The 25,043-nt window shown below is 37.0% G+C and overlaps 2 protein-coding genes across 3 annotated transcripts; one reads left to right on the top strand and one right to left on the bottom strand.

The window, feature by feature from the left end:
• Window positions 1-4,459: 4,459 nt before the first annotated feature.
• LOC149799578 (uncharacterized) lies at window positions 4,460-5,158 on the bottom strand. Its single transcript, XM_089958214.1, has one exon. The coding sequence runs from the start codon at window positions 5,156-5,158 to the stop codon at window positions 4,460-4,462; it is 699 nt and encodes a 232-aa protein (XP_089814340.1).
• Window positions 5,159-6,967: 1,809 nt separating this feature from the next.
• On the top strand, window positions 6,968-24,588 carry LOC149799577 (uncharacterized). Of its 2 annotated transcripts, none has more exons than XM_089958914.1 (3): window positions 6,968-7,036; window positions 12,371-12,575; window positions 21,306-24,588. In XM_089958914.1, exon 3 carries the CDS (start codon window positions 21,454-21,456, stop codon window positions 23,413-23,415), a length of 1,962 nt encoding a protein of 653 aa, XP_089815040.1. In that variant the 5' UTR covers window positions 6,968-7,036; window positions 12,371-12,575; window positions 21,306-21,453; the 3' UTR covers window positions 23,416-24,588. The 2 variants fall into 2 exon arrangements, with proteins under 2 accessions (XP_089815040.1, XP_089815039.1); XM_089958913.1 differs by having other exon boundaries at window positions 12,371-12,580.
• The last annotated feature ends 455 nt before the right edge of the window (window positions 24,589-25,043 follow it).

Here is a 25,043-nt window from a genome sequence, read left to right as displayed (position 1 = left end):
AATGTTTCAGCAATTTGAAGAAAACCAGATTCACTACGAAGAAAGCACATGTCAACGTGATAGTTACGTGACGCCAACAAAAACATTGCTGGCACGTGTTCGGTACTTATTGAAAATCGTTTTCTCCACCCTGCCGCGGTACTAACATGTTTCTGGTCGTTGTTCTCAGAATAAATATGTTGAGAATTAAGTGTGCATTATATTTATTTACAAACATTAAGTGACTTTTATATAATATGTCCAAATTATTTGTACAACAACTTTGGAAATTTGTTTATTGTCGATATCACGTGACTGTGATATATGATGTCACTGGCATGTAGGTTGCGAAAGTTGTAGTCATGTGACTCGGAATGCAAATGGCCAGATTCAGGTCAATTGCAGCAACGACGTACCTTCGTCTCATCTGGCAGCGGATTATAGACATAACGAATGCTATGATCACGATTTTTGAGGGGGAAAAAATCATATTCTTGTCGATTTCATGCAGGTATATCTCGACGAAAGGTCGTTCAAGTTTGCTGGGCCGGCTAGTAAGTGGCTACCCCATGGCGACACCAAATGAGTTCGGCGAATTCCAACTTTTCTATAGGGAATGGACTCTGACCCTACACCCAAGCATAAATGTCCAAATATCAAAAATGGGGTGACAAGGGTCAGAGAAAACTCGGACTATTGACTAACTTGTTCTGTTATAAACTCGGGGTACACGCGTTTTCTTTTTAGTTTAAGCCCAGACGAGTTGGCTAGCTAATGTGTATTAAGATATGTTTATCATTTATGTTCCGAGTTGTTTTGTGTACATTCGCGCATAAAGCCTACGCAATATAATTCTTTCTGAATCAAAGTTAGCAAAGCATACACTTAAAATGTACATTCGCCCTGTAAATGCGAGTAACTCAGTTCTTTCATAATTCAAGGTAGCAACATAAATAAAAATGCGCCGATTGGGATTATTTCGGGGGTCCGTTAGTGACAGCTCTGCATATTTCCACTCGGCCACAGTGATTACGTTGGATGATTACAGTTCTTTACTTGTACTGTCTCCATCTATTGACACAAAAATTTCTTGCTGTTAAGGTAAATTGTTATTGTCCAGTTTCATTCTCTTGGAGAGAACCACATACTCACCTACTGGTCTGTACTTATGTTTACGCACCATAACTATTTTAATCCAAACTAAGAGTGCGATATTGTCAACGAACGGCAGACATGCAAAATTTAGTACATGGTGGCCAAAATATGTACTATGCAACAATTTCCTTTGTTATGGTATTTGTAGACCGATAAATAAGTCGCCAAACCAGCAACAGTGTTGATGGGAAGGTAGCGTTCAGCCGAGTTTACATAACTGGCAATATTTTTTAATCGTCCCAAATGCATTAATCAGCCGTCGTGTGGATAGCCTTTTCCACTGTGATCACATGACGGCCATGCGAATAGTTTTTCCAAACGTTGGGCGATGTGTAGCGTGTTTTGATGTCGACTAACATCCTAACGAAAGTCAAATTTTCAGGAATCTCACACAACTGGCAGCCAATAACGACGCTTTTCTGCAAAGTAAAGTCATAATGTTTTAGTCAGACTTTACTTACTGTGATGTCTTTTCTCTAAATAAATTCAAATTCTCACAAAAGAAATGGACCTATATTCAAGTTTCGTTGGCCTACATTTCAGTTGGCTGGAATACGATGGAAGCCAGGAATGCCGAAATTGGGTTAATTTGAAGTATATTTCTTTAACGCAAAGAATACAATTATATTAATATTGAAGAAAGTGCTTAGATAGATTCGTTTCGTTCATGATTCATATCATCCTTTTAACCGATTTTGGTATTCCCGGCTTCTATCTCATTCCAGTTGTTGTTCCGATGTTAAACGACCTCGGAACACGCTATACAGCGCCGATATTTGGGCAGATAGACCTAGATGCCCAAAACATAAATATCCGGTGCATAGAAACACTGAAACGCAATGAAACACCGAAACACACTTCATTTATATTGCATATGCCATAGTGCAGTGTTTTCCAACCTTTTTATTGGAACGGAACCCTTCGGAGCGTTTAGATTGCTCGCGGAATCACATGCAGTGACACAAGAAAACACCGATTGATACAGGTGTATGTGTGTAACACTGTAATTGTAGCCCAAATAAAAATAAACTCGTGTGGCCAGAATAGCCGATATTACTAGTTACTAAGTTACTTTATTGTTACCCGTTAGCATCAGTTTGCGGTAGCGAACATTTCAGTGCGAAACTTGTGCGTGGTGATTTCTACAAAGCAGTTGAATTCGTGGCCGAATGTTCGAGAGAGACACCCGAAGTGTATATTGGTTGTGTATGTATAATTCATATCTGTGAAATTTAATATTAGTTATATAATAAATTAATATGTACTGTCTTACTGCAAATAATGCAACTCAGATTAACAAGAAGCTGGAAATTGCGCATTTTGGCGACAGTTCAGAAAGTAAATAAATTTAATATTAATAGCGTATATTGCAATGTATACAGGCCCGGCCCTAGGGCAAGGCGAACGAGGCAGCCGTCTTGGGCCCCGCGCTGCTGACGGAAATCAACTCCGCAATGCAAGTTTTTTTGCTTGGGGCCCCGCTCATCGCTTGCTGCATTGGGCCCTGCACATCGTAGGGCCGTTCCTGATGTATGCATGAGTTTAATGTTTAAGCTGTTAATAATAAATACATAATAATGATTTATTAAGTTGATTATTATAAATCAATCAATCAATCATCTTTGCGCCGTCTGGTGCTTGAGGAGACAGCAAGGGAGCATCATTTTGGTATGTCGGCTGCTGTTATGGGGGCGGACTGCAGGTTGAGGCCTCTGGTCTTGAGTTCTCGCTCCACGGTTCGGCGCCAGGTCTCTTTGGGTCTGCCACGGTTCCTTTTCCCCTGTGGAGTCCATCTCAGTGCTACTCTTGGTAGTGAGTCAGGGGGAATTCTGCAGACGTGGCCGAGTCATCTCCATCGACGAATTGCAATGGTCTCAGCAATGGTGTTTGCGCCCGCTCTGTGCTAGAGTTCCTCGTTCGCGATCATATTTGGCCAGAAGATCCTCATGATCCGTCGCAGGCACTTGGTCTGGAAGACTTCGAGCTTGCGTTCTATGTTAGCACTGGTCTTCCAACACTCTGACCCGTACAAAAGGACTCTCAGCACGTTGCTCTTGAAGATACGGATCTTCGTATGAACGCTGAGGTTTGTTGTCCTCCAGATGGGCTTCAGCATTGCGAAGGCCTGGTTGGCCTTGCTGATTCTTGTGGTGACTTCCCTTGTGCAATCTGCCGGGGTACATGAATTCGTCTACTTCTTGCAGAGGCTGGTCGTTGATGGTGATTGGGTCGCCCACTCTAGTGGTTTTCCTCAAGACTTGTGTCTTCCCTATGTTGACTCGAAGACCTATGGTGTTTGCTGTCTGTACCAACTGTTGTGACTTCTGTTGGATATCCTGGTGTCTGCTCGCCAGCAAACCGATGTCTTCGGCATAATCCAGGTCATCTAGCATTGAGGTCAGCGTCCACTGTATTCCTTGCCTCCTGCCCTCTGTTGTGCGGCGCATGATCCAGTCAATGGCCAGTGAGAAGAGGATCGGCGAGAGAATGCATCCTTGCTTCACTCCGGTTTCCACCTTGAATGGTTCAGTGAGTAGGTTGTTGTGGATGACTCTGCACTCAAAGTTCTCGTACAGGGGCCTGATGACGTTGACAAGTTTCTGGGGGATGCCATAGTGTCGTAGGATCTTCCACAGAGAGGCTCGGTGCAGGCTGTCGAATGCCTTCTCAAAGTCCACAAAGACCACATAAAGGGATCCATTCCACTCATGGGACTGCTCAAGGATCTGTCTCAGAACGAAGATGTGGTCGATAAAGGATTTGCCCTTCCTAAAGCCTGCCTGTTCCTGGCGTAGGATGCCGTCCACAGCTGTTGTGATGCGTTGGAGAATGATGCGACTGAAAATCTTACTGGAGATGGATAGTAAGGTGATTCCTCGCCAGCTGTTGCAGTTCCCCAGATCTCCTTTCTTGGTAAGTTTGATGATGATTCCTGTTTTCCAGTCATTCGGTGCTTCTTCACTATCCCAGATATTTTGGAGACTCTGGCAAAGAATCTGCGGTGTCTTTGTGTCTTCTGCCTTCAGCATCTTAGCGCATACTCCATCATAGCCAGGTGCCTTCCCATTCTTCAGCTTGTGGATGGCCTGCTTGATCTCCTCAACAGTGATGACGTCGCAGTTGATGTAAAGGTCCTCCTCTGCTTCAGGAATGTCAGCGAGTACTGGTGGGTCTGGGCGATTCAGTATGGACTCAAAGTGTTATTTCCATCTCTTCAGCTTCTCCTCTTCCACTGTGACATGAGTTCCATCTTCATCTCTCACTGGAAGATCGTGGTGCTGCCTGTAGTCGCCCTTCAGCTTCTCGGTGTTCTGGTACACCGTCGTCATGTCTTTCTGCTCTGCTGCTGCCTCGCCTCCTTTGCCAGTCTCTCTGTGTATTCTCTCCTGTCTCTCCTTGCTGATTTCTTCACCTCCTTGTCTTTTTCTCTATACTCCTTTGAAATTCTCTCTTTCAGTCTTGGTGACTTGGCGTCCAAAAGTCTCTTCTTAATCTGTCTTATCTCGTCTATGCAAATCCATGTCTCTCCTGATATCCACTCTGTCTTCTTACTATTCCTATAACCTAAAACTACTTTTCCTGCTTCATTCATTGCTCTGTTGAAATTGTCGATGGTCAGCGCTGTCTCATCTTCTAGAACACTAAACCTATTCCTTAGGGCCAGCCTAAACTCTTCCTTCACTTTTGGATCTTTCAGCTTGGCCACATCGATGCGCTGATTCCTGGAGACCCCTATCCTAACTTTCCTAAGCTTCAAAGTCACCTTGGCCACCAGAAGACTATGGTCGCTGCCGATGTCAGCGTGCCGCATCACTCGCACGTCCTGCAGGGAGTGTTTCCATCGGCCGTTGATGATGATGTGGTCGATCTGGTTCTGAATTCTGCCGTCTGGTGACGTCCATGTGAGCTTGTGGATATCTTTGTGCTCGAACAGGGTCCCTCCTATGACCAAGTCATTCTCTTCACAAAAGTTGACCACTCTTTCCCCGTTGTCGGTCATCACACCTACTCCATGCTGCCCCATGGTCCTCTCTTTGTCTTTATTGTCGCAGCCGACCCTAGCGTTGAAGTCGCCAAGTACCAACAGCACGTCATGTCGAGGGTCGTCCTCTAAAACGCTTGAAGAGCATCGTAGAAGGTGTCTTTGTCCTCTTCTTCCGTGTCGTCTATTGGTGCATAGGCCACAAAAACATACAGCTTGGCGTACTTGGAGTTCATCCTGACGTACAGTAGGCGCTCGTTCACTGGCTTCCACTGTAGAACGGTATTGGTCTTGTTCTTGCTGATAATAATGGCGACCCCCTTCCGGTGGTCATTGTCCTTCCTTCCAAACGAGATGATGACTTCTCCGGAGTTCAACTTCTGCTTGCCGGCACCAGTCGATCGTGCTTCTGTTACACCCATGAGGGTCAAGTTGTAGTGATTCAACTCGCTCACTGCTTGTGCCAGTTTTCTAGTCTAGATGAGCGTTCGCACGTTCCAGCATCCAACTCTGATCCATGCTTTTGGCGTCAGGAGTTCCGCTATCGGGATGGGGACGTCCTTGCGGTTTTGTTCTCCATCCATCATAGAGCCAGCTGCCTGGTCTGCTTCGCTCCCAGCGCCGGTTGTCGTTTGTTCCCATGTTGTCGTTTCCGTAGCAAGAGTTGTTTTAACGGGGTGGGGTTGCTAGCCCTACGCCCAACCCTCCAAGAAAGAAAAGTGATATTCTTAAAGTGTACAAAAATATCCGGCATTTCGACTCGAAATGCATATGAAAATGTGATTCTAAATGTAAACATGAAGACCCACTGAATGACAGTCTTCAACCGGTAACCCAGAAAGTCCGATTTACTATGTATATTTTAGAATCATACAAAAATAAATGCATTATATACAAAATGGAAATGTATACCTTAAAATAATACTGCATTTTAATCCAAGTTTCCATTTTTGCAATATGTTCTGCTTCACGTACAATATCGTTTGCTACCCAACGTGTCAAGTTGCCGCTAGAATATAAGTCCTCAAGAAATTCACCGGCTTATAGTCTGTTTCTAAATTCTTTAGTAATTTTTCCCCATCAGCAAGACGTTGTAAACACATTACATTGTTGTTTCTCTTCCACATCATAGATTATTTTTTTTTATATAAAATGTTGAACTTTACTAACTTTTTTTTACAAGATCAGTTTTGTTTGCTTAATATATCTCGCAATTTATTGGCATTATTACGTTGAATTTTGTAAAACTAGCTATATTCCTGACCTCATTACTCGACTGAAATGCTGACAGAAACAGTCCAAAGTAATGCATTTCATTTCTGTTGCTCGATTAATAAATATTACATCTTTTCAACGCTGTGAGCAGAATAGGCCGACATATCGCGAGTCAAGAAAACACGCGGGTGGTATCCCCTGTGTCCAAAATTAATATTATTTTGAACAGAATATTTTGGTGACAATTGCCTCTTTTCAAATGGTAAGCATCGCTGTATTTTATTTTCGTCAATCGGTCGATTTCGGTGTGCGTTTTACTTCAATATTGGAGATGGAAACCTTAAGTGCGCAGAAATGCCCGACAGCATTGTATGGGATAGATGCAGATATGGGTTTAATACACAAAGACAATATTTGGAACATATTTCAAAATGTATTTGTTTCATATAACACATAAATGTTTAAAAATTATTATACAAATAATGTAAGTCTGGCGTACCCACTCGGAGGGTAAATATGGTTAAATATAGAAAATAAAAGAAGAAATAAACACACCCCAAGTTACATAAGTGCGTTGAGGTGTTTTCATTGCGTTCCGGTGTTTCGGTGCGTTCCGGTGATTCTCAGCGTCGAGGTCTTACATGTAGGACTACACGGCAGGCGAGCGAATGGACGCCTTCCTTTTATTTGACTTCCGTGGCCTGGGTAAAATTCAAAAAACATTACTATCTTACTGATATGACATAACAAAATTTGTCCGTAATTCTTTAGACGGGTACACAGATATCCCATCCCTTTTTGACGATACCCGTTTCGACGCAGTGTAATAAGGGTGCATAGGACAGTTTTTATGCAAAAGTTGAATGCCATATCCACCTACCCATGGTTCGTTCCAAAGAGCATCTGGAATTTTATCCTTTCTGTAAGAAAGTAAAATTTCTGGTCAGATCATTAATTGTTGCATGAAATACCTAATTCGTTTCACAGGAAATATTGTAAACGAATAAGTTACTTTTAGCTACATTTAATGACGTAGTCCAACATGTACAACCTGACGCTGATATTTATGTTGTGGGCGTCACCTAAACAAAATCAACATGTGATCTGTCTTACATGTAGGACTATTAATGACGCTGACCTAAAAGTTCACTGAACTACAAAATAGTTAAGATGTCGTAGCCTCAACGTCCACGAAATGGGGGCACTAATATTAGTACTAAATTCTAGTGTCCCTACTTCGTTAATCACCTCCGGTGGTCTAGTGGTTAGAGCGTCCGTCTCGGATGCGGGAGATCGTGGATTCGATGCCCGGCTGAGTCATATCAAAGACTTACAAAATTGGTACTAACAGCTGCCTCGCTTGGCGCTCAGCATTTGGAGGTCAGTGTTAGGACTGGTCGGCCTGGTGTCAGGATAATGTGACAGGGTGGGACATCATGCTACATGTCTGCAGCATGATGCCCCAGTGCTAGACATCACTATAAACTACCACATTGCAGACATCGTTGCGATATGACTGAAAAATTGTTAAAGTTACGTTAAAAATCCAAATCACATGACATCGTTAATGACCATGTCGAGGGTATGACATCGTAGCTAACTGACTAGATACTGTTAAGTTACTATTGGAGCCTACATGACTCACATCAGTTTCAAGAACACAGAATCTCGAAGCATCAAATTCACACATATATCCATGATATCTTTAATTATTAAACAATAATTGCTGAAGAAGTCTCATCATAGCTTATGTTAAGAAATGTGACGGGACCAATTTATGAATCTATCCCCAGCCACCTTAAACATTCTGCTCAAAATAGTTTCTGTCCAAAATTGTGTATATATCACATATTTATACGTTATCTAGTAATTTATTGTATGCAGAATTAATAATGTTCTATCTCTTTTAACAAAGTCACTGCTTTGCAGTAAAAAACGTATATTGTTAGTTATGACTGCCTGCATTTCTTACAAAATTAAAAATTGTGTGCAACCTCAGATCTTTCTTGTCTTTTTATACCTTTGTAGCATCATGATGTTACCAAAATTCCTTTACAATGCTGCTTAAATGTCAAGAAGGAATTTTGGAGTTAAAAATTTTATGAGTGAATGACAGAGATTTGTTGTTGTTTGGGGTTTAATGCCATTTTCAAGCGCAAGATAGACAATACATGGAGGACTATAACTGGTGGAAGAAGAACCTAAAGAACCACTGACCCAAGAACTGCTGACCCATGGGAAGCTACTGGCAAGCTTTCTCATATATGCACATTGGCTGCGGCAGAGATTATACATGCAGACATTGGAGATAACAGTAATTGGTAAAGGCGAGCACCTTAAACCACCACTCAGCCATCTGACAAATATACTTTCTTAGTTGTCAGTGACAAAACTGAAAAGGTTATCTAAGTGTACTAGCTAACTTGACAGAAAGCCACCACACAGTTAAGTAAATGTTGTGCTTTGGAAGCAATTTTAGGCTATATAAAAAGAACAGTTAATAAACATTCATTATTAATCTGGTGGTGCTAATAACAGCAGCAATAGTGTGAGGGGTGTAATCACCACAGTGAAGCTAATTGGGAGAGATCAGAGCTTAATCAACGAACATTAGATCATGTTGGAACATTGATATACTGCTGTGTGGCATCCTGATAAGTTTACAGAGTGACGTAAAATAAACCCATTGATAAATGGGCACTGAAACTGACTTTATGTATCCACATACTACATACAATTTAACAAAGAAATTTCTTCTCTGACACCAAATCACTGAATACTAGATTGATTGATGGAGTGTACAAGATGAAAGCAAATATTAAGACAGATATTATGTTATGACTCTATGGTCATAAAATATGCAACAAAAAGGAAGTGAAACCAACAATGTAAGGATAATTCAACAAAGTATTTATGTCTATGTTCTGAAGTGAAAATTTAAGAGGAACTTAAAGTATTATGACTTAAATTCCATATAATTCTAAATGTCCTATCACAAATCCAAAAGCATAGCATATTCCAATTGAATTCCACTAGTCTTGAATGTCTTGGTATACCACAATGATAAAATTCAGATTGTCTTTGAATGAGTACTCAGTAATCATGAAGTAGTGTTTTAGTCCAAAAAGACAATGATCACTTTGTAAATTCCAATGAATAATTCAAATAATTCCTCTGAAGTTATATGTGAACACAAGTATAAGTTATTCCACAGACATATAATAAAAGTAATGAATAATTGTTTACCAGCTCTTTTATAAACAAACTTCACTTGACTTGCGACACTAGATTTTCTGGAAAAAAATACTAACTCATAAACTAGGTCTGGTCTTAAACTCCAACCCAAGTAAACATCTGGTTTATTTCTTAGAATCATGACAAAAATCCGGTAGACACAACCCTCAGTCGCAGACAAAAATTAAACACACAATATAGAAGTACATAATTAATGGTGGAAAATTCATTTCAACTGCATGGCTTGTAATATGACCATAACACAAAACAACTCATCAGAAAATCTCTTGTGCACTTAGATTAGCATGAGTATCTGGATGAGGTTGAAACTAGTGCATCTGTTAGCATGACTGATTGTAATAATCCTAATATTTTATGATGCTAACAGAGAACTGCAAAAAGAAAAGAAACAAGTGATACTGATGCAGTTTGAATATTCTGTTAAAATATGAGAATTTCAGAGGAAAAACTATTGTTAACTCCAGCAAACTTTTTAAACTAATTAGACTGTTCCAATCCCAAAAATTGTAAACATGCTTTTCCTGTTGGGAAAATCCATTTAAAAAAACCCACAAGGCATGTACCTTTACCTTCAGTTGATAAAGGTAGAGTCATTCCGACTTTTGGCTAGGGGAATCAGGAATCAGGTTACAATTAATACTTCCAGTTCAGTACCCACGAATGTAGTTCTAGTCTATTTTTAGAACATTTTTTCCTCTCTCATTTTGGTGGTGATAGAAGAGTTTTATTTATGCATTTTTGGTAGGGATTTAAAGGTAACTGTTTATTCTTGATAATATGAGCTCAGGGTGTTGTTGTCTGTGTGTATTTCGGCGACAGTGCACAGTGAGTAATAAGGCCTTGGTGATGATCTGGAAGTGAAATCTGTGTTCTGTTTACATGCTGCTATGTTGACAGTCCAGCATCTCAAAAAAGAGCAGGTCAACCTTTGACAAGAACTTCACCATGAAGTCATCTTTGAAGGTATTTTAGATTAAGATATGATTTGTATTGATTGTCACACAGTGGAAAGGTCAGTACTGAGAAACAAATGTAAAGAACATACAGTAAAAGTGTGTTCTATGTCCTGTCAGGGCAGTATTGGAGTAAAGTTTAAATTAGTATAAAATCATTAGTATTAATGATAGACACATGAAATTTGAATATGTTATGTATGTTGATTTTGAAAATATAAGAATAAAATTAAAAGTAAAAAATGAATTTTTATTTTAAAAATTTTAATCAATTTTTTAATTAAAAAAAAATTCCCCCTAAAATGCACATATGTAATATTTTTGGGAATGATAGTAAATGTTATCAGCATGTATATATTCCTACACCATATACAAGCTCGAATGTTGGATATTTGTCACATTTTGTCAGAGAAAACATCTTTGTAAGTCAAAATGAGACCTTCATTTAAAATACACGAAGACAAAATTATAATTTGTATTGGCCATTCAGACTATTTATTAGGGGGTCACTTCCTGAGTAACATACATCTGCTTGTATAGCCTTCAATAATTGTTTATAAACATAGTTATAAGGTATTTAGTGAGAGGACAGTGATGAAAACTTTATACGAGAACCTCAGTACTCAAGTTCTCTACTAAATCATTCTAAACTGTCTAGAATGAAATACAGGTCAAAGGGATAAAATATGCTTTCCCCAGGTATGTTTACCCTTGGATGTAAGAAAACAGCAAAATGATGTAAGTTGAACACAAAATGCAATCCATTTTATTGTTCAGTTTGGTTAAAATATTGATTGGTGTAGTGTGGCATTGTGGCCTATATGATGTTATGGGAATTCTAATGATCCATCTTACCTTATGCATTATTAAATACTAATAATATTTGTTAAATGACACTCTAAAGATTACATAAGAATTATTCAAACAGATTACTTGAATTTAACTTTGTACAACCGATATTAACATAGTTACATATCCCACATGAACAAATATCCATCCAGTTTAGAATGTTTGGGATCAAAAGTTCACATTCAGTACATCATATAGGCTGACATTGTACCTATAGTGAATCTGTAAGGCACATTTCTGGCTGTGTGCACTGAGAATATCCCAAAATGTTATTTTCATCATGAATATGCCTATGTATGGTAACATATTTCAATTTAGTACGTTGACAGAGTGCGGTATTGAAGCATCAGCTGATATCTGATTCCATTCAATCAATGAGCTTAATAATTGGTAACCAACACTCTTAAAAATACACTATAAATGTTAACAGATCATTTGGATTATGTTTGCACATTTGATCTTAACAAGTACATTGTATATGTCCCACATATGCAAATTTCCATCTTGTTTTGCATGTTTTGGGGATCAGAATTTCACATTTAGTGTGACCACATTTGGCTGTATTCACTTGCAATATCCAAAAAATTTATATCCCTAATAAGATATTCTAATTTAGTACATTGTCACTTGACTTTCCTGTATACTGGTATGTACTAATGTTTGCACCAATGATCAAACCTCACCACCACATCATTGCCTTAAACTTTATGATACATAATCTACCTGATTAGTTATTTAACCTGTAAATGACTAAATATGCTTCTAGAAATGTCATATATATTTAGGATGAATTTATCACTTTAATACATGGCCATTGCTTCACATTTCCAAGTGTCACTCTGTCGAGTTTAATATTTTGCCCCATGCTTGCAACCTTAATCATAATGTTATTTTGAAATCACCATATCTAACAGATTTTAACTTCATTTACATAGATCTTACTGTTTTCTAGAATTAAGTGAAACATATTGTATCTTTTCAGGTCCAGCCTGGTATCTGGAACAAAGTGTTAGAGTTGAATCAGCTTGGAAGCTCTCCAGTAGTCCTGTGGTTATAGCATGGTTTCATAAGGGCATGTGCAGTGTACTGCCATAAGTGACCAAGATTAGTTCATATCACCATACTGATATATAGCACCTCAAAGACATGGCTTAGGTCTTCACGAGAGAGATCAGCACCATTTTTCAGTAAGGTAGATCCTCCCTAGAAACTATTTTCCTATCACATTGCCACCTTTTTTAGTTATCGACATTGAAATGGAATGCATTTTTGCTATAAAACATGGTAGTGGTTCCATCTAAACTTTAAATCTGAATGTGCTATTAGTTATGGAAACAACTGCCTAAGTACCTGACACAATAAATGTGGAATATAGCACCTGTCATTGTTTCTTTAGTGTGTACACCCATATGCATCTGGACAGTCATATTGCGGTTTGCTGCCAAAATCACTATGAGCTATGTTGCTTCACTACCCCTGGGAAAAATGTAATCAGTTGTACAGACCCAGACTACCATTTAATTTAAAAACCATTTATTAGTCAACTTTTCTGTCTAAATTTTGTCAAACTGTGTTTTAAAACTTGTATGAAAATGTAAGTTTTCAGTAAAATTTAGTTTTTAAAATTTAAATGTTTATTTAATTTGCCATTAAAATTTAATTTATTAATACTTGTAACTTTCAAAGATATTTTCAGACAGGGCTTATCTTATATTACAATTAGGTTTTAACTGCATTGAAAAATTCCTATAATTAAGGAAGATATAGCAAATTTAGTTTTGGTTTCTCTAGAGCACTTGGACCAGAACTTGCACCCAGTGGAACACCAGCTCTACATACTTTCTGATAGGTGTCACATGTTTTGTTTGCAAGGAAATTCAAAAAGACTTCATGTATAAAGTTGAAATAGGTATAGCTTGCAAATAAGAAAGTTTGACTAAAATTGGTGTAAAACATGGGGCCAGGTGTCAGAAATCGGGTTACAATTAATACTTCAAGTTCAGTACCCACGAATGTTGTTCTAGTCTATTTTTAGAACATTTTATCCTCTCTCAATTTGGTGGTGATAGAAGAGTTTTATTTATGCATTTTTGGTAGGGATTTAAAGGTAACTGTTTATTCTTGATAATATGAGCTCAGGTTGTTGTTGTCTGTGTGTATTTTGGCGACAGTGTACAGTGAGTAATAAGGCCTTGGTGATGATCCAGAAGTGAAATCTGTGTTCTTTTTACATGCTGGTCAACCTTTGACAAGAACTTCACCGTGAAATCATCTTTGAATGTATTTTAGATTAACATGTGATTTGTATTGATTGTCACACAGTGGAAAGGTCAGTACTGAGAAACAAATGTAGAGAACATATAATAAAATTAATTGTGTCCTATGTCCATCAGTATGCAGAGAGGAAAGAATGATCCACTCTTCTGACAGCTTACATTCTAACTACATGTATCTAAACATTTGTTGAGACACTGCTTTGAGGAAGTAGTCAAGTCAATAGAAGCAAGTAACTGGATATTATATGCAAGCTCTTCTTACAGGGCTGCTTAACCATCAAGCAATGAACATACATATGGCATAAAGCCATAAACCCAAAAGAATATTTACCCAATAGGATACATTTGGCGTAACCATTATGTCACTTTTAAGCTTTTACTCCTTTGATAACAGAATCTAGAATTTTCAAGATAGATGTGTAACACTGATACCTTTCTTATTATCACTTAAGTACGAGATACATTTCTTATTAGCGCTAAAATGTGAGATATGAATCGCAGATATCAACTTCACAGTGGGATCATAAAGGTGGAAATCCTGTGTGCTAAAACTTTTATTATTCTTCTCACCCAAAATATGGCCCACACAATGCCACATGCATCACTGTTTGCATGACAGTTCCATTGGTGGTATGTTTATGATTTAGCTGAACTGTATCAGTTCTTATGGTGTTCAGTTGCTGTCAAGAATGTGTGTTGACATGTTCTACAATTGTTTTTGTGTATCTGTACTGAAATATTAATAGTATTCATTAAAATAGAACAGAGATTCACACCTACACAAGAAGCAAGAAAAGACATTAAGATTCCCATTATTTTCCCATATCTAGTAAGTTAATCGCAAATGTGATACTTTGTGCTGATGCAAATAGAGGTGCAAAGAACGGTTACCTCCCCTGCACTGAATCTTCCATACAGCAGCGAGTGGGATGGGGGAAAAAAGGATTGTAGTATAATGAAGCTGATGGATAATAACTCCTTGCATACATACAAACAAACAGTAAGTAATAGTAGATGTGGTTTACTGCACAACACAAGGAAAGTTTTTCTTATAGGTGCAAAGGATAGTTATTACGCACAGATTTATTGCTTCATACACCCAATATAAAATCATAAAAATAAAATACACAAGTGAGGTCAAAAAGGTCCATAATTTTGGAAAACTATAATAAAACAGAACATAAGAATATCATTCTTTTGACCTGAGAAGTCAATGGCAGCTTACCGGTATAACAAAAGTTTTATGCACCCCAACCCCAAATTTATACCTACATTTTTCACATCTGAAGATACTTTTGTCACAAAGTGATGCTCTGAATGCAAACGCAAGCCTTTTCCTTTGGTGATAATTTTGAAAAACTATGTGAACTTAAACAGCTTGATGCAGGGAAAGCTAGTTGCCATCCAGGCAATTTTTGAGATATTCTGCTCGCATTGAATCCACATGTCTACTGTTATAGGTGACTAGCTCTGCTTCCCAGCCAATAGTTAGTATTTCACTGTCTAGATACTGTGAAGTAAATATGAGAGGTGTACATGTCTAATATAAATTTCCAGGACAACACAAACCCAAAATACCTAATATGCACATGCATGTATATCCAAATCTTCAATTATTAAACAATAATTGCTGAAAAAGTTGTATTTTAGCCTTAAATTAAGAAATTTGATGGGCAAATTTAAAAAATCTCCTCTGCCACCAGAACTCAAACTTTTCAAGAGAATGCATGTTTCAGTGATGTCATGAACACAATATTTATTTACTCCGATCAAAACCGAGTAATACAGACTGAAGATTTTGACAGAAATCCTATTATTATCAGTTATGAATTGAACCAAAAATATATACATACTATGAAATAAATACTCCATTTTACTAACTTATTTTAATACCAGTCAGTAAGTTCTCATAAAAATATTAACTATTCTGATGGGGGGAGATCAAACTTCTTGACATAATAGAGAGCCAGTCAGCTATTAAACATAATGATGGCAGTGTGGTACATTGGATAATTGCATCAGTAACATAGTGTTTTGAATACTGTACAGATTTATAAAGTTTCACCTGGAGGTCTCACTAATTTTGAGGTGGTGCTTGGTTTTTATAATTTGTGCATATTTACATGAAAAGCATGTATGATATATTTCATGATTAGCATCTACATTTTTTTTTGGTATTACTTTCAGAGTATTAAGATTTTCTATCTGATATCAAACAATTTTATTTTCACAGTAAATTTTCAGCCATCCTTCAAGATAATCTAGATAATTAACTTATTTGGACCTGTATAATATTTGATACCACATATATAATGGCAAGAATGAAAGCAAATTGAAATTAAATTCTCATGTTACTTGTGTCTTTTGTCCTTGATTATTTGCACTTCTAAAGAAATGAGTTATGAAGGATGCAAATCAATTGTGAAGTACCAAAACAGTATAGTGAAGGATTAATGTTCTGCATATCCGTATTTCCAATTATTTTTTAAGAACATGTCATAAGCTATACCAAATATTTTTTACTTACAAGTAAAGAGTTTTAATTTAATGCCATCATGTTATTCCCACTTTCGGATTCTTTTAGCTTTTGTGGAAAATGGCTTCCAAAACTAAAATTGTGATAAATTTCCAGTAACCTTGTATTTTCTATGTGCTAATGATGTTGCTCTGCAGTATATTTGTTTTGCTGGTGCATATGTACAACATTGTCACAGGCAGAAGTAGATTTCTGTGAAGTCAAAACAAGTGCCATAATACATAGATTTTCTTGCAATGGGTACCAGGTTGAAAGCATGCCAAGAAGAGTACTTGTATTATGGAAGATATCATCATTATTTATTTTGCATACTTTTCTAAAATAGCCAAAGTTTTAAAAGTAACGAGAAGTTTTATTATGAAAGGAGTATATTTTTGAAATGTTGAAAGTAAGTGCTTAAGTGCATCAGAGTCCAGGACAGTACATATTTACAGTATTTTCAAAGACTCAGATAACAGGTTTATTTTACCTATAGTACCTGTATTTGTTTGTCATTACTGAACTTCCCAGTGTATTCAAATCCTAATAAATCATGTTAAAGTATATTCAGAGATGAACTACAAAGTTCTTGTCATGGGTTAACTGGAATAGTTTGGAGAAGCTGACCTAGCATAAACAATGTCATAGATCGCTTTCTTTACTTCTGGGCATGCATGAATGACAGATTACTCACAGTGTACTAGGGGTGAAGTGACCTTTATTGCATGTTGATATTATTCATGATACACTCTATCATTATTGATACACTTGATTTTCCTTGTATTTTTGAAGGTGTCTCAGTAGTAGGTGCCATTTTTTGTGATGACATATTTCTGGTATGCATATTATAGAAAGACACAGACATCTCATCTGTTCATATGCCATTTTTATCCATAATAATTTTTTAAAAATCTTCCAAACAGACTACCAGTTAGGTGTCAGTGATTTTTATTCAACCTTTAAGGCCAATTCAGGGTGCTCCATTTGATCAGGTACGTGGCTCAACTTGGGCACCATACCTTTTGTATTAGACTGCATGAATACTTTTAAAACATTTTATTTCCAGTTTCATGTCTTCACCTAAATTTGGAAGGCATTATGGTCTTATCTTCAAACCTGAAGAAATAGTGCAGTTTCCTCGTGCAGAGCAGAAATGACTAACAAAGCCAATCCTTCATATTGTGGGGCCCCGAGTGGCCGAGTGGTCTAAAGTGCTCTTCGTTACGGATCACTGCCATCTCACCTCTGTCTGCGGCGGTTCGAGTCTAAGATTCAGCCAATGTGGGCATGTGAGAAAGCTTGCCAGTAGCTTCTCGTGGGTCGGTGGTTCTTTCCGGGGTTTTCCGGGTTCTTCCTCCACCATTAATACTGGCTGCCATGTATAGCCTATAGTGTGCTGAAAAATGGTGTTAAACCCCACAACAACAACAACAACAACAACCTTCATATTGTTACCTCCTGCAGGTGCAAAACAGCTGATGCAGACACAGATACTGGTTTCTGTGAGTGGAAAAGGAGATTACTAAAAATACATATTGCCCTTCTACAGATTTACAAGATAACTATATAACCTATGTGGTTTGGAATCTAACAAACTGAATAGACCCAGAATTGCAAGTGCATCATGCGATGGGATATCTAGGTCTGTACAGTTTGCAGTTGGGATCGACTTGTAAGCAAGTACATATGGCAATACATTTCATTTTAGGTGACAAGTCAATATTTAACAAGCACCATTAGCTGTTATCAGCTATTTTTGCCACATATAACAGACCTTACATAGGCTGAGCTGAGGACAAATATCTTCTTTAAGGATAACTGGAATCAACGCATTGGCACTGAGGCTTAAACTTGTGATCCACGAGCTATGAATCAGATGCTATTCACATTTTTCTTTGACAATGTAGGACCTATGGATCATAGTGGATATAAACATGAGGACACTAGTGTACACTCATTTTGGATATTTAATACATGAAGAAATAAAAAGAAAAATCAGGTATATCAATATTTCCTTTATTAACAGGATCAAGCTGTTCAAACCGTAAAGTTTTTGGATGAAGGCATGAACATGGTAGTAAGCCTCAAGACTGTTGATGTAGCAAACCCAGAAAATGATGTAGAGCTTGTTCATCTCTTTGGACCACTTAGCACTTATGCACTTATACATTCACTCACCTGTCCCATGTTACACAGAATAATACATGCAAAATATTTTTATAAGTTCTAATACATGTTCTTCAGATGAAGCTTAATATAATGTGTGTTGAATATTCCCAAAACAAGCAAGAATCAACCTGATACATTGTCAGTGTATCTGTTTGTCTGCAGATAGCCTGAATCTTCTGTATGTTGATAAACTACTGTACAGCAAAATCAGTCCTATTAACAAATTTTGAAACATACCACTGCCTTACATGTAGCCACACATTCTCATTAACATTCATTTTGTCAAATCTTAAAACTATTCTCTGAAATAAGATATGCTTCTGATTCAGATAATTTTTCCTTTAAGGAGCCACCATAGCTCAATTGGTAAAATGTCAGACTCATAATAAAAGAGTTGTGGGTTTGATACTTGCCAAAGTCAGTTTGGGTTGGTTGCTTCATTGTGTCCTTGGGAGAGACACCTAGTTTTCTTGGTATAATGACATAGCCAATAATGCATTTAAAGTGACACAACCCCCCTCCCCCCATTTTGTTTGCTCTATCAGTGGTGTCAGTAAGGAACTTTTAATTAATGTTTTTAGTGTTTGTATTTTGCCCCACCTGAATAAGCTTGTGGAGACAGAGGTATTATTTTTTTTTTTAATGTTTTATGTTGCAGTCTTGATTGAGAGTTCCAAAAATTGATAGTTCATTATGTAGGGTTTAACTGAATCTAGATGAAGACCTGTCATTCTAATTGAGCTGCCCATCTGGCTAGTCCAAAGATGTGTAATCTGATTTGTCTGAAAGAAACCTTGAGTGCACAGAGAAAGTGTGGTATTTTCACTTTGAAGTTCATGAAAGACGCTATTAAATTATTAATATTTAGCTTCTAGGGTTCCATCTGTACTATTTTTGTTCTTCATATTTCATTGGTTACCATTAATTAGTGCTCACTAGCCCAACATTAATAATGAGATGTTCCTTGTTCACACTCATCAAGCAATAGCAATATGATTGTTTGGCAGTTATTGTAAGCTATTGGATTAACAATGAAAAGCATTCAATACAGTAGTTTTCACCTCACTGAACAGAGAGAATTACATTATATTTTAAAATATTTAGATCAAGAGTTAGTAGCCTCCAGTTTGGTTGGTACATGGAGTGGATCTTTCATCTGACATGAACTAATTATGAAAGGTGAAGCTATTGTTTCTACTGAATGATCCAGGAAAGACCGGTGGCTTTTTCAATGTCGTATCAGTTTTCGTCTTTGATTGATTAACATGTAGAGAGTTCTGCAGCTTTGGATACTCTTCCCTGCAAATCATGATGATTTACATTGACTTTGCATTGACTACACACATTCCCAGATCCCATGAGTAAAGGTATATGCCACAAGAAAAACTAGTGGTTCACAGACTTTGTTTGTGTTTTGATTGACTCGCATGTGGAAAGTAAGGTCCTGAATAATCTTCCCGAAAGATCAGGATGAAATATACTGATTGCATCGATTACAAGGCATATTTGAAGATGTACTAATGGCCAGAGATCACATGAGTAGACATATATGCCACAATTATTAAGAATTGCTCACCTGAACATGCAGAAATTGTGAAATTGTTCAAATCATGTTACTTGTTAGGCACACTATAGCACATTGTGAATGAGGGTTTATTATCATGTATAAAATCAAAACTGTTTAAAGCATAACACACATAAAATGATTTTGAATAGTAGTTGATGCAGTCAGTAAGAAGAATATTGATAGAGTAATTGGACACTAGTTGGAACTAAAGGGAAATGTTTTGCCAAATGAAATGGAATCAGATTTGGAGTTTACACGATGTTCTTTGAAAACACTAAAGCATAATTTTAGGACTGAGTTCTTCTTTGCCTTATATGAAATCAAATCAGATCAAAATTGTATTACGCAAGGTCACATGCAATTTCATTTCTTAAGTACACTATTTTAAAAGGCAGTTATATACAAGAAGTTAATAAATTTAAAGCATTTTTATATTTTTCTTTTAATTTAATGTATAGCAGTTTTCGACATTGTATAAAAATAAAAAGCAGACAAATATAACCCTTTCAGACTAGTGGAATTTGAGTCAGGACAGTTGATTTTTTCACTTGCCTTGGGTATGTGTCTGAGAAACATTTTCTTTGAGTAGTGGTCTGGATTCAAGTTCTTGTAAATTGATTTGGGTGTTGCATCAATAAAGGATGCAAGTAAGACAGTAAGTTGCTCCAGTTATTTTGTTTTTAATTAATAACTTCATCATCTTGCTGTCTGACTATAGTACATAATTTGATATCATAAAATAAGTGTTACATCACTTAAGTGTAAAAGATCTACTTCCAAAAATAATTAACAAAACTTAAAGCTGGTACTTGTATAATTTACAGTCAACAATAGAGAGATAACATGGATATCTATTTAATTGATCACGAGAAAAATGAATTCTAAACCTGAAATTTTATCAAGTGAAATATGAAAGACATTTTCAGATATTGTAGTTTCATGCTGAGAATGTCATAATTACTGTCACAGTGTCTGTCTTCTCAAAAAATGGGCCATCATTGACATTAAAATTACTTAGAAATCATAAAAAGAAACAGCAAAAATAATAAAAAAAGCATCATTTGAAAGTCAGTGATTTAAATATTATTTGTCACCGTGTCTCTGATGTAACATGGTTACATGTAAAAAATCTGAACAAATTTATGCCAAAGTTGTCAGATCCAGACCACATTTCATTGTGAGTTGAAGTGATGAATGTGTGCTGTATTATTATTCATTATAGTATTAGGCTATATCTAAGCGACCTTCTTGAGTCTTTATCAGGCACAGTGTAGTGTACCTATATTTTCTAACATAACTGAGCTAGAACTGCATGGTCGGTGTACATGTGCAGCAATTCAAAATAATGGACTAAGACCCTGGATCCAATTACTTGTAATTTATATTGCAGATCTCATCGGATGAGTATATAGCACATAGGTAGGTTTTGCCGTGGAGCTTCTATAAAGGAAACAGAAAGAGGTAGTCCACGAAGGGTCTTCACCATATTGGAAGAAGTTTCTGTTAATATTCCAGTGAAGAACTCAGCAACCTTATCAATGGCAGATGGTACAAATGTTCAAAGCACACAGTTAAAGTGTCCAATTTGTTTGGAAGCATTCAAATCACCGAAAGCAATGCCATGTTTTCATACATTTTGTGAAAAGTGTATATGCAAACATGTACTTCACTTGAGAGAGGTGGGTAAAAAGTCAGACACCATAACATGTCCCCTATGTAGAAATGATACTCCTGCTCCCACCGCCACCCAGTCCCCAGATGAATGGGCCTCAAAACTTACCACAAACTTGACTGTTCTCTCACATCTGTCCACCAAAGATGATGCCATTTATTGCCAGCCATGTTGGACGCTCAGAAAAGAAAAATTCTCTGTAGCATATTGTATCACATGCTCAGAATATCTCTGTCAAAATTGTTATGTTTGTCACCAGATTTTCAAAGCAACTAAGGACCATACAATCACTGCAATGTCAGTGCCTGAGCATCAGAATCAGAATTCTTCCCAGGACACCATATACCTTTGTTCTACACATCTAAAACGGTACAAATATTTTTGTCAAAATCACAAAGAGCTTTGCTGTAGGAACTGTGCCTTTAATGATCACAGAAAATGTGAAGAATTGTTGCCTATTGAGAATCTGTCTAAAAATACAGCAGATGGTGATGCCTTAAAGGAATTGTTGGAAAATATAATAACAGTAAAAGAGATGTTTATCACATTACGTGAAAATAGGTATAAATATCTAAAATATTTGACGGAACAAAATTCAAAAATTACCCAGACCATAAAGCAGCGGACTGGTGCAATTAAAGACCTTATTGACAAACTGGAGGCAGTCACTGTTAGGGAATCGGAAGAAATGTTTAAGCAAGAAACAATCATGGCATCGGATCAAATCACAGAGTGTATGAGCATTATTGCTGCAATTGAAACATCCGAAAAGATGCTAATTGAAAGCACAAAATTACATGACCAGACAAAAATATACATAACTATTATAAAGGTATCACAACAGCTTTTTAGTTATCTTGAGAATTATGATCTGACTCATGAAGACTCGGAAGATGTTGAGTTTGAATTTCATCCTGATACCACAAGTGAAGAGTTCATTCACATGTTGAATTCATTAGGTCAAGTGCTGCGAAATTCGTCTAAGTCACCCATTTTACCTCCTAATTTACCATTTGTCGTTTCGAAAATCACGCGACCTCGTGCTCAACTCGAAGCAAAATTCACATTCAGTGCTAACATTCCAAGTGATGGAGCAAAGAGCCATGTTAATTCTGGAGTTTTCCTTCCTGGTGACAGGCTTGTGTTATGTGATATGGCCAATCGGAAATTAAAGCTTTTTGATTGGGATTTTCAGTGTGTATCTCATATAAACATGGATGATGAGCCTGGACATATTTGCCGCATGGACCACTGCACAGTGGCTGTCACAGTAGCAAAGAACATCGAACTTGTATCTGCAACTAATAGTCTGATCCCGCTGAGGACAATTTTTGTTGGCTGTTGGTGCTATGGAATAACATATTATCAAAACTACTTTATTATCCACACAAATACGGGATTCTTTGAGGGAGATTCTCTACTTAAATATGACAATTCAAACCATGTTATCACTGAGATAAAGTCATTTGATAACTTGAGTTGTCAAAATACCCACTGTGTAAGTCCGGATGGACAAATAATTTACTACACAAGTAGGAATAACATTATAGCCATGGACACAGAAGGAAAGAAACTTTATACATTTCAAAGCAATGATCTAAAACAGGCACATGGGATCACTGTTGATAAAAAGGGGTTCATCTACTGCTGTGGAAAAGAATCTAAAACTGTGGTGCAGGTAACTCAGGAAGGGAGGCAACTTGGCATTGTACTCACACGTAGTCATGGACTTAAAAACCCTACTGGCTTATGCTTGAATGATAAGAGTGACATGATAATAATATTTGAAGAAGAATTAGATGAAATTAAAGTCTTCAGATTGATATAACAAGCGAAGTTTTATGCCTCGAACATAGGAATCTGTCCTAAAGTGGGTTTTTCCCCCCATTTTTTCCCTTTAACTTCTACATTTTTAGAACTTAACTTTTAGTTGGACTTGCTTAACCAGGATTGTGTTGATGTGCCGTTAAACTCTATGCATACATACAGACCTACGTGCGCTTTTGATTTTTAATTGGAATACATGTATAAGCACAGACAGCTCGACATAATGGAATGCATGCATTGTAATCCTGGAAGAGCTGACAATAATATATCAAGACCATGCAACGAATACATATTTTGTGGACTAGACTCTCGTGAAACTTTCACTGAAATGTCAAATGGCTGTGTAATTCTTGTTGATCTGTTTCTAGGTATGCAAACCCTTTCCTTGAGCTCATGGTCATGCTGTACCTTATCCTTTTAACTACTGTATGTGAAATTTTCAGTTGTTTTGGCCATGATGAGAACATGCTTCTTATGCATAGATGCCATGATTGATTTGAATTAAAACTCTTCTACTATATATGATTTAGGATGATAAAATATATTTAGTTGACATATACCATAGTCAGTATATCGGTCCAATCAGGGCCAATCATTCCTGCATTTGGTATTGCATAGTGTTTTGTGTATTTTTTATCTAAGAAAGTTTTGAATATATGTGCAGTGTTGATTCTGAATGTAACTTATATGATACACAGTATTTCATTTTCGTGGCTTTAGTTAACGATTGTACGTTTTTATAAATACATCAAACTGAAATTCTCATACACAAATTTCGTGAAAATGCAAATGTGTCCGAACCAAGCCTTACATCAAGTGCACATCTTGTGCACTAGGTTCAGACTAAAGGTGAAATACAATTTGAACAAACCAGAGTATTAAATGAGTGAATTGCTAGTCCACCTGTAATTTGCAAGGTTGTAAAGTTTAGAATAGGTGCATCTGTATGAATCGATAAATATTTAATTCTGGTGTTCTCTTTCACACTACTCTTCATGCAATCCATATTTTCCAGAGGTGGAATTTAACAGATTTAATCATGAGACTGCATAACTTAAATTAATGTTAATGCACATAATACGCCTCATCAAAATATGTACTAGAAGACAACTATAAGTGTATCTTTTTCTTTTTATAAATTTGATAGTAGAATAAAAGTCTATTTACCTATGCATTCATCTTTTCATCCACCTGTGTATTTGTAACGTATTTGATTTAACTTTTGTCCATCTGTCAATTGTCCCTCTACTTTCGTATGCTGAGAATCAGGAGGAGGGGGATTTAAGGCTGGAACTTGCATCATAAACATTTTACCAATCCTGTTCCATGTCATCTGTCAAGGAACTTATCATTCCGTTTATCACAAATACGATGAGGATAATCTTATCCCACCATCTCGACCTGTGCATGAGATATGTCTGGAAATTCTTCCCACATAGTTCAAGACCACAAATTTCAAACCACGATAGGCAATCAACACAAATGAATAGTTGTAACCTGGGGGGGTGGGTGGCTCAGAGTATTGTTTGAGAGCTCACAGAAAACTTGGTGTAAACGTTATTCTTACATGATTAATTATCAATAAGCTAAATTATATGATGAATACTAAAACACACAGTTCATGGGAAA

Source organism: Sinohyriopsis cumingii, chromosome 5 (genome assembly GCF_028554795.1).
Source record: "Sinohyriopsis cumingii isolate HCF-2022 chromosome 5, ASM2855479v2, whole genome shotgun sequence".
Lineage (NCBI taxonomy): Eukaryota > Metazoa > Mollusca > Bivalvia > Unionida > Unionidae > Sinohyriopsis > Sinohyriopsis cumingii.
This window is presented reverse-complemented; position numbering and strand designations above follow the sequence as displayed.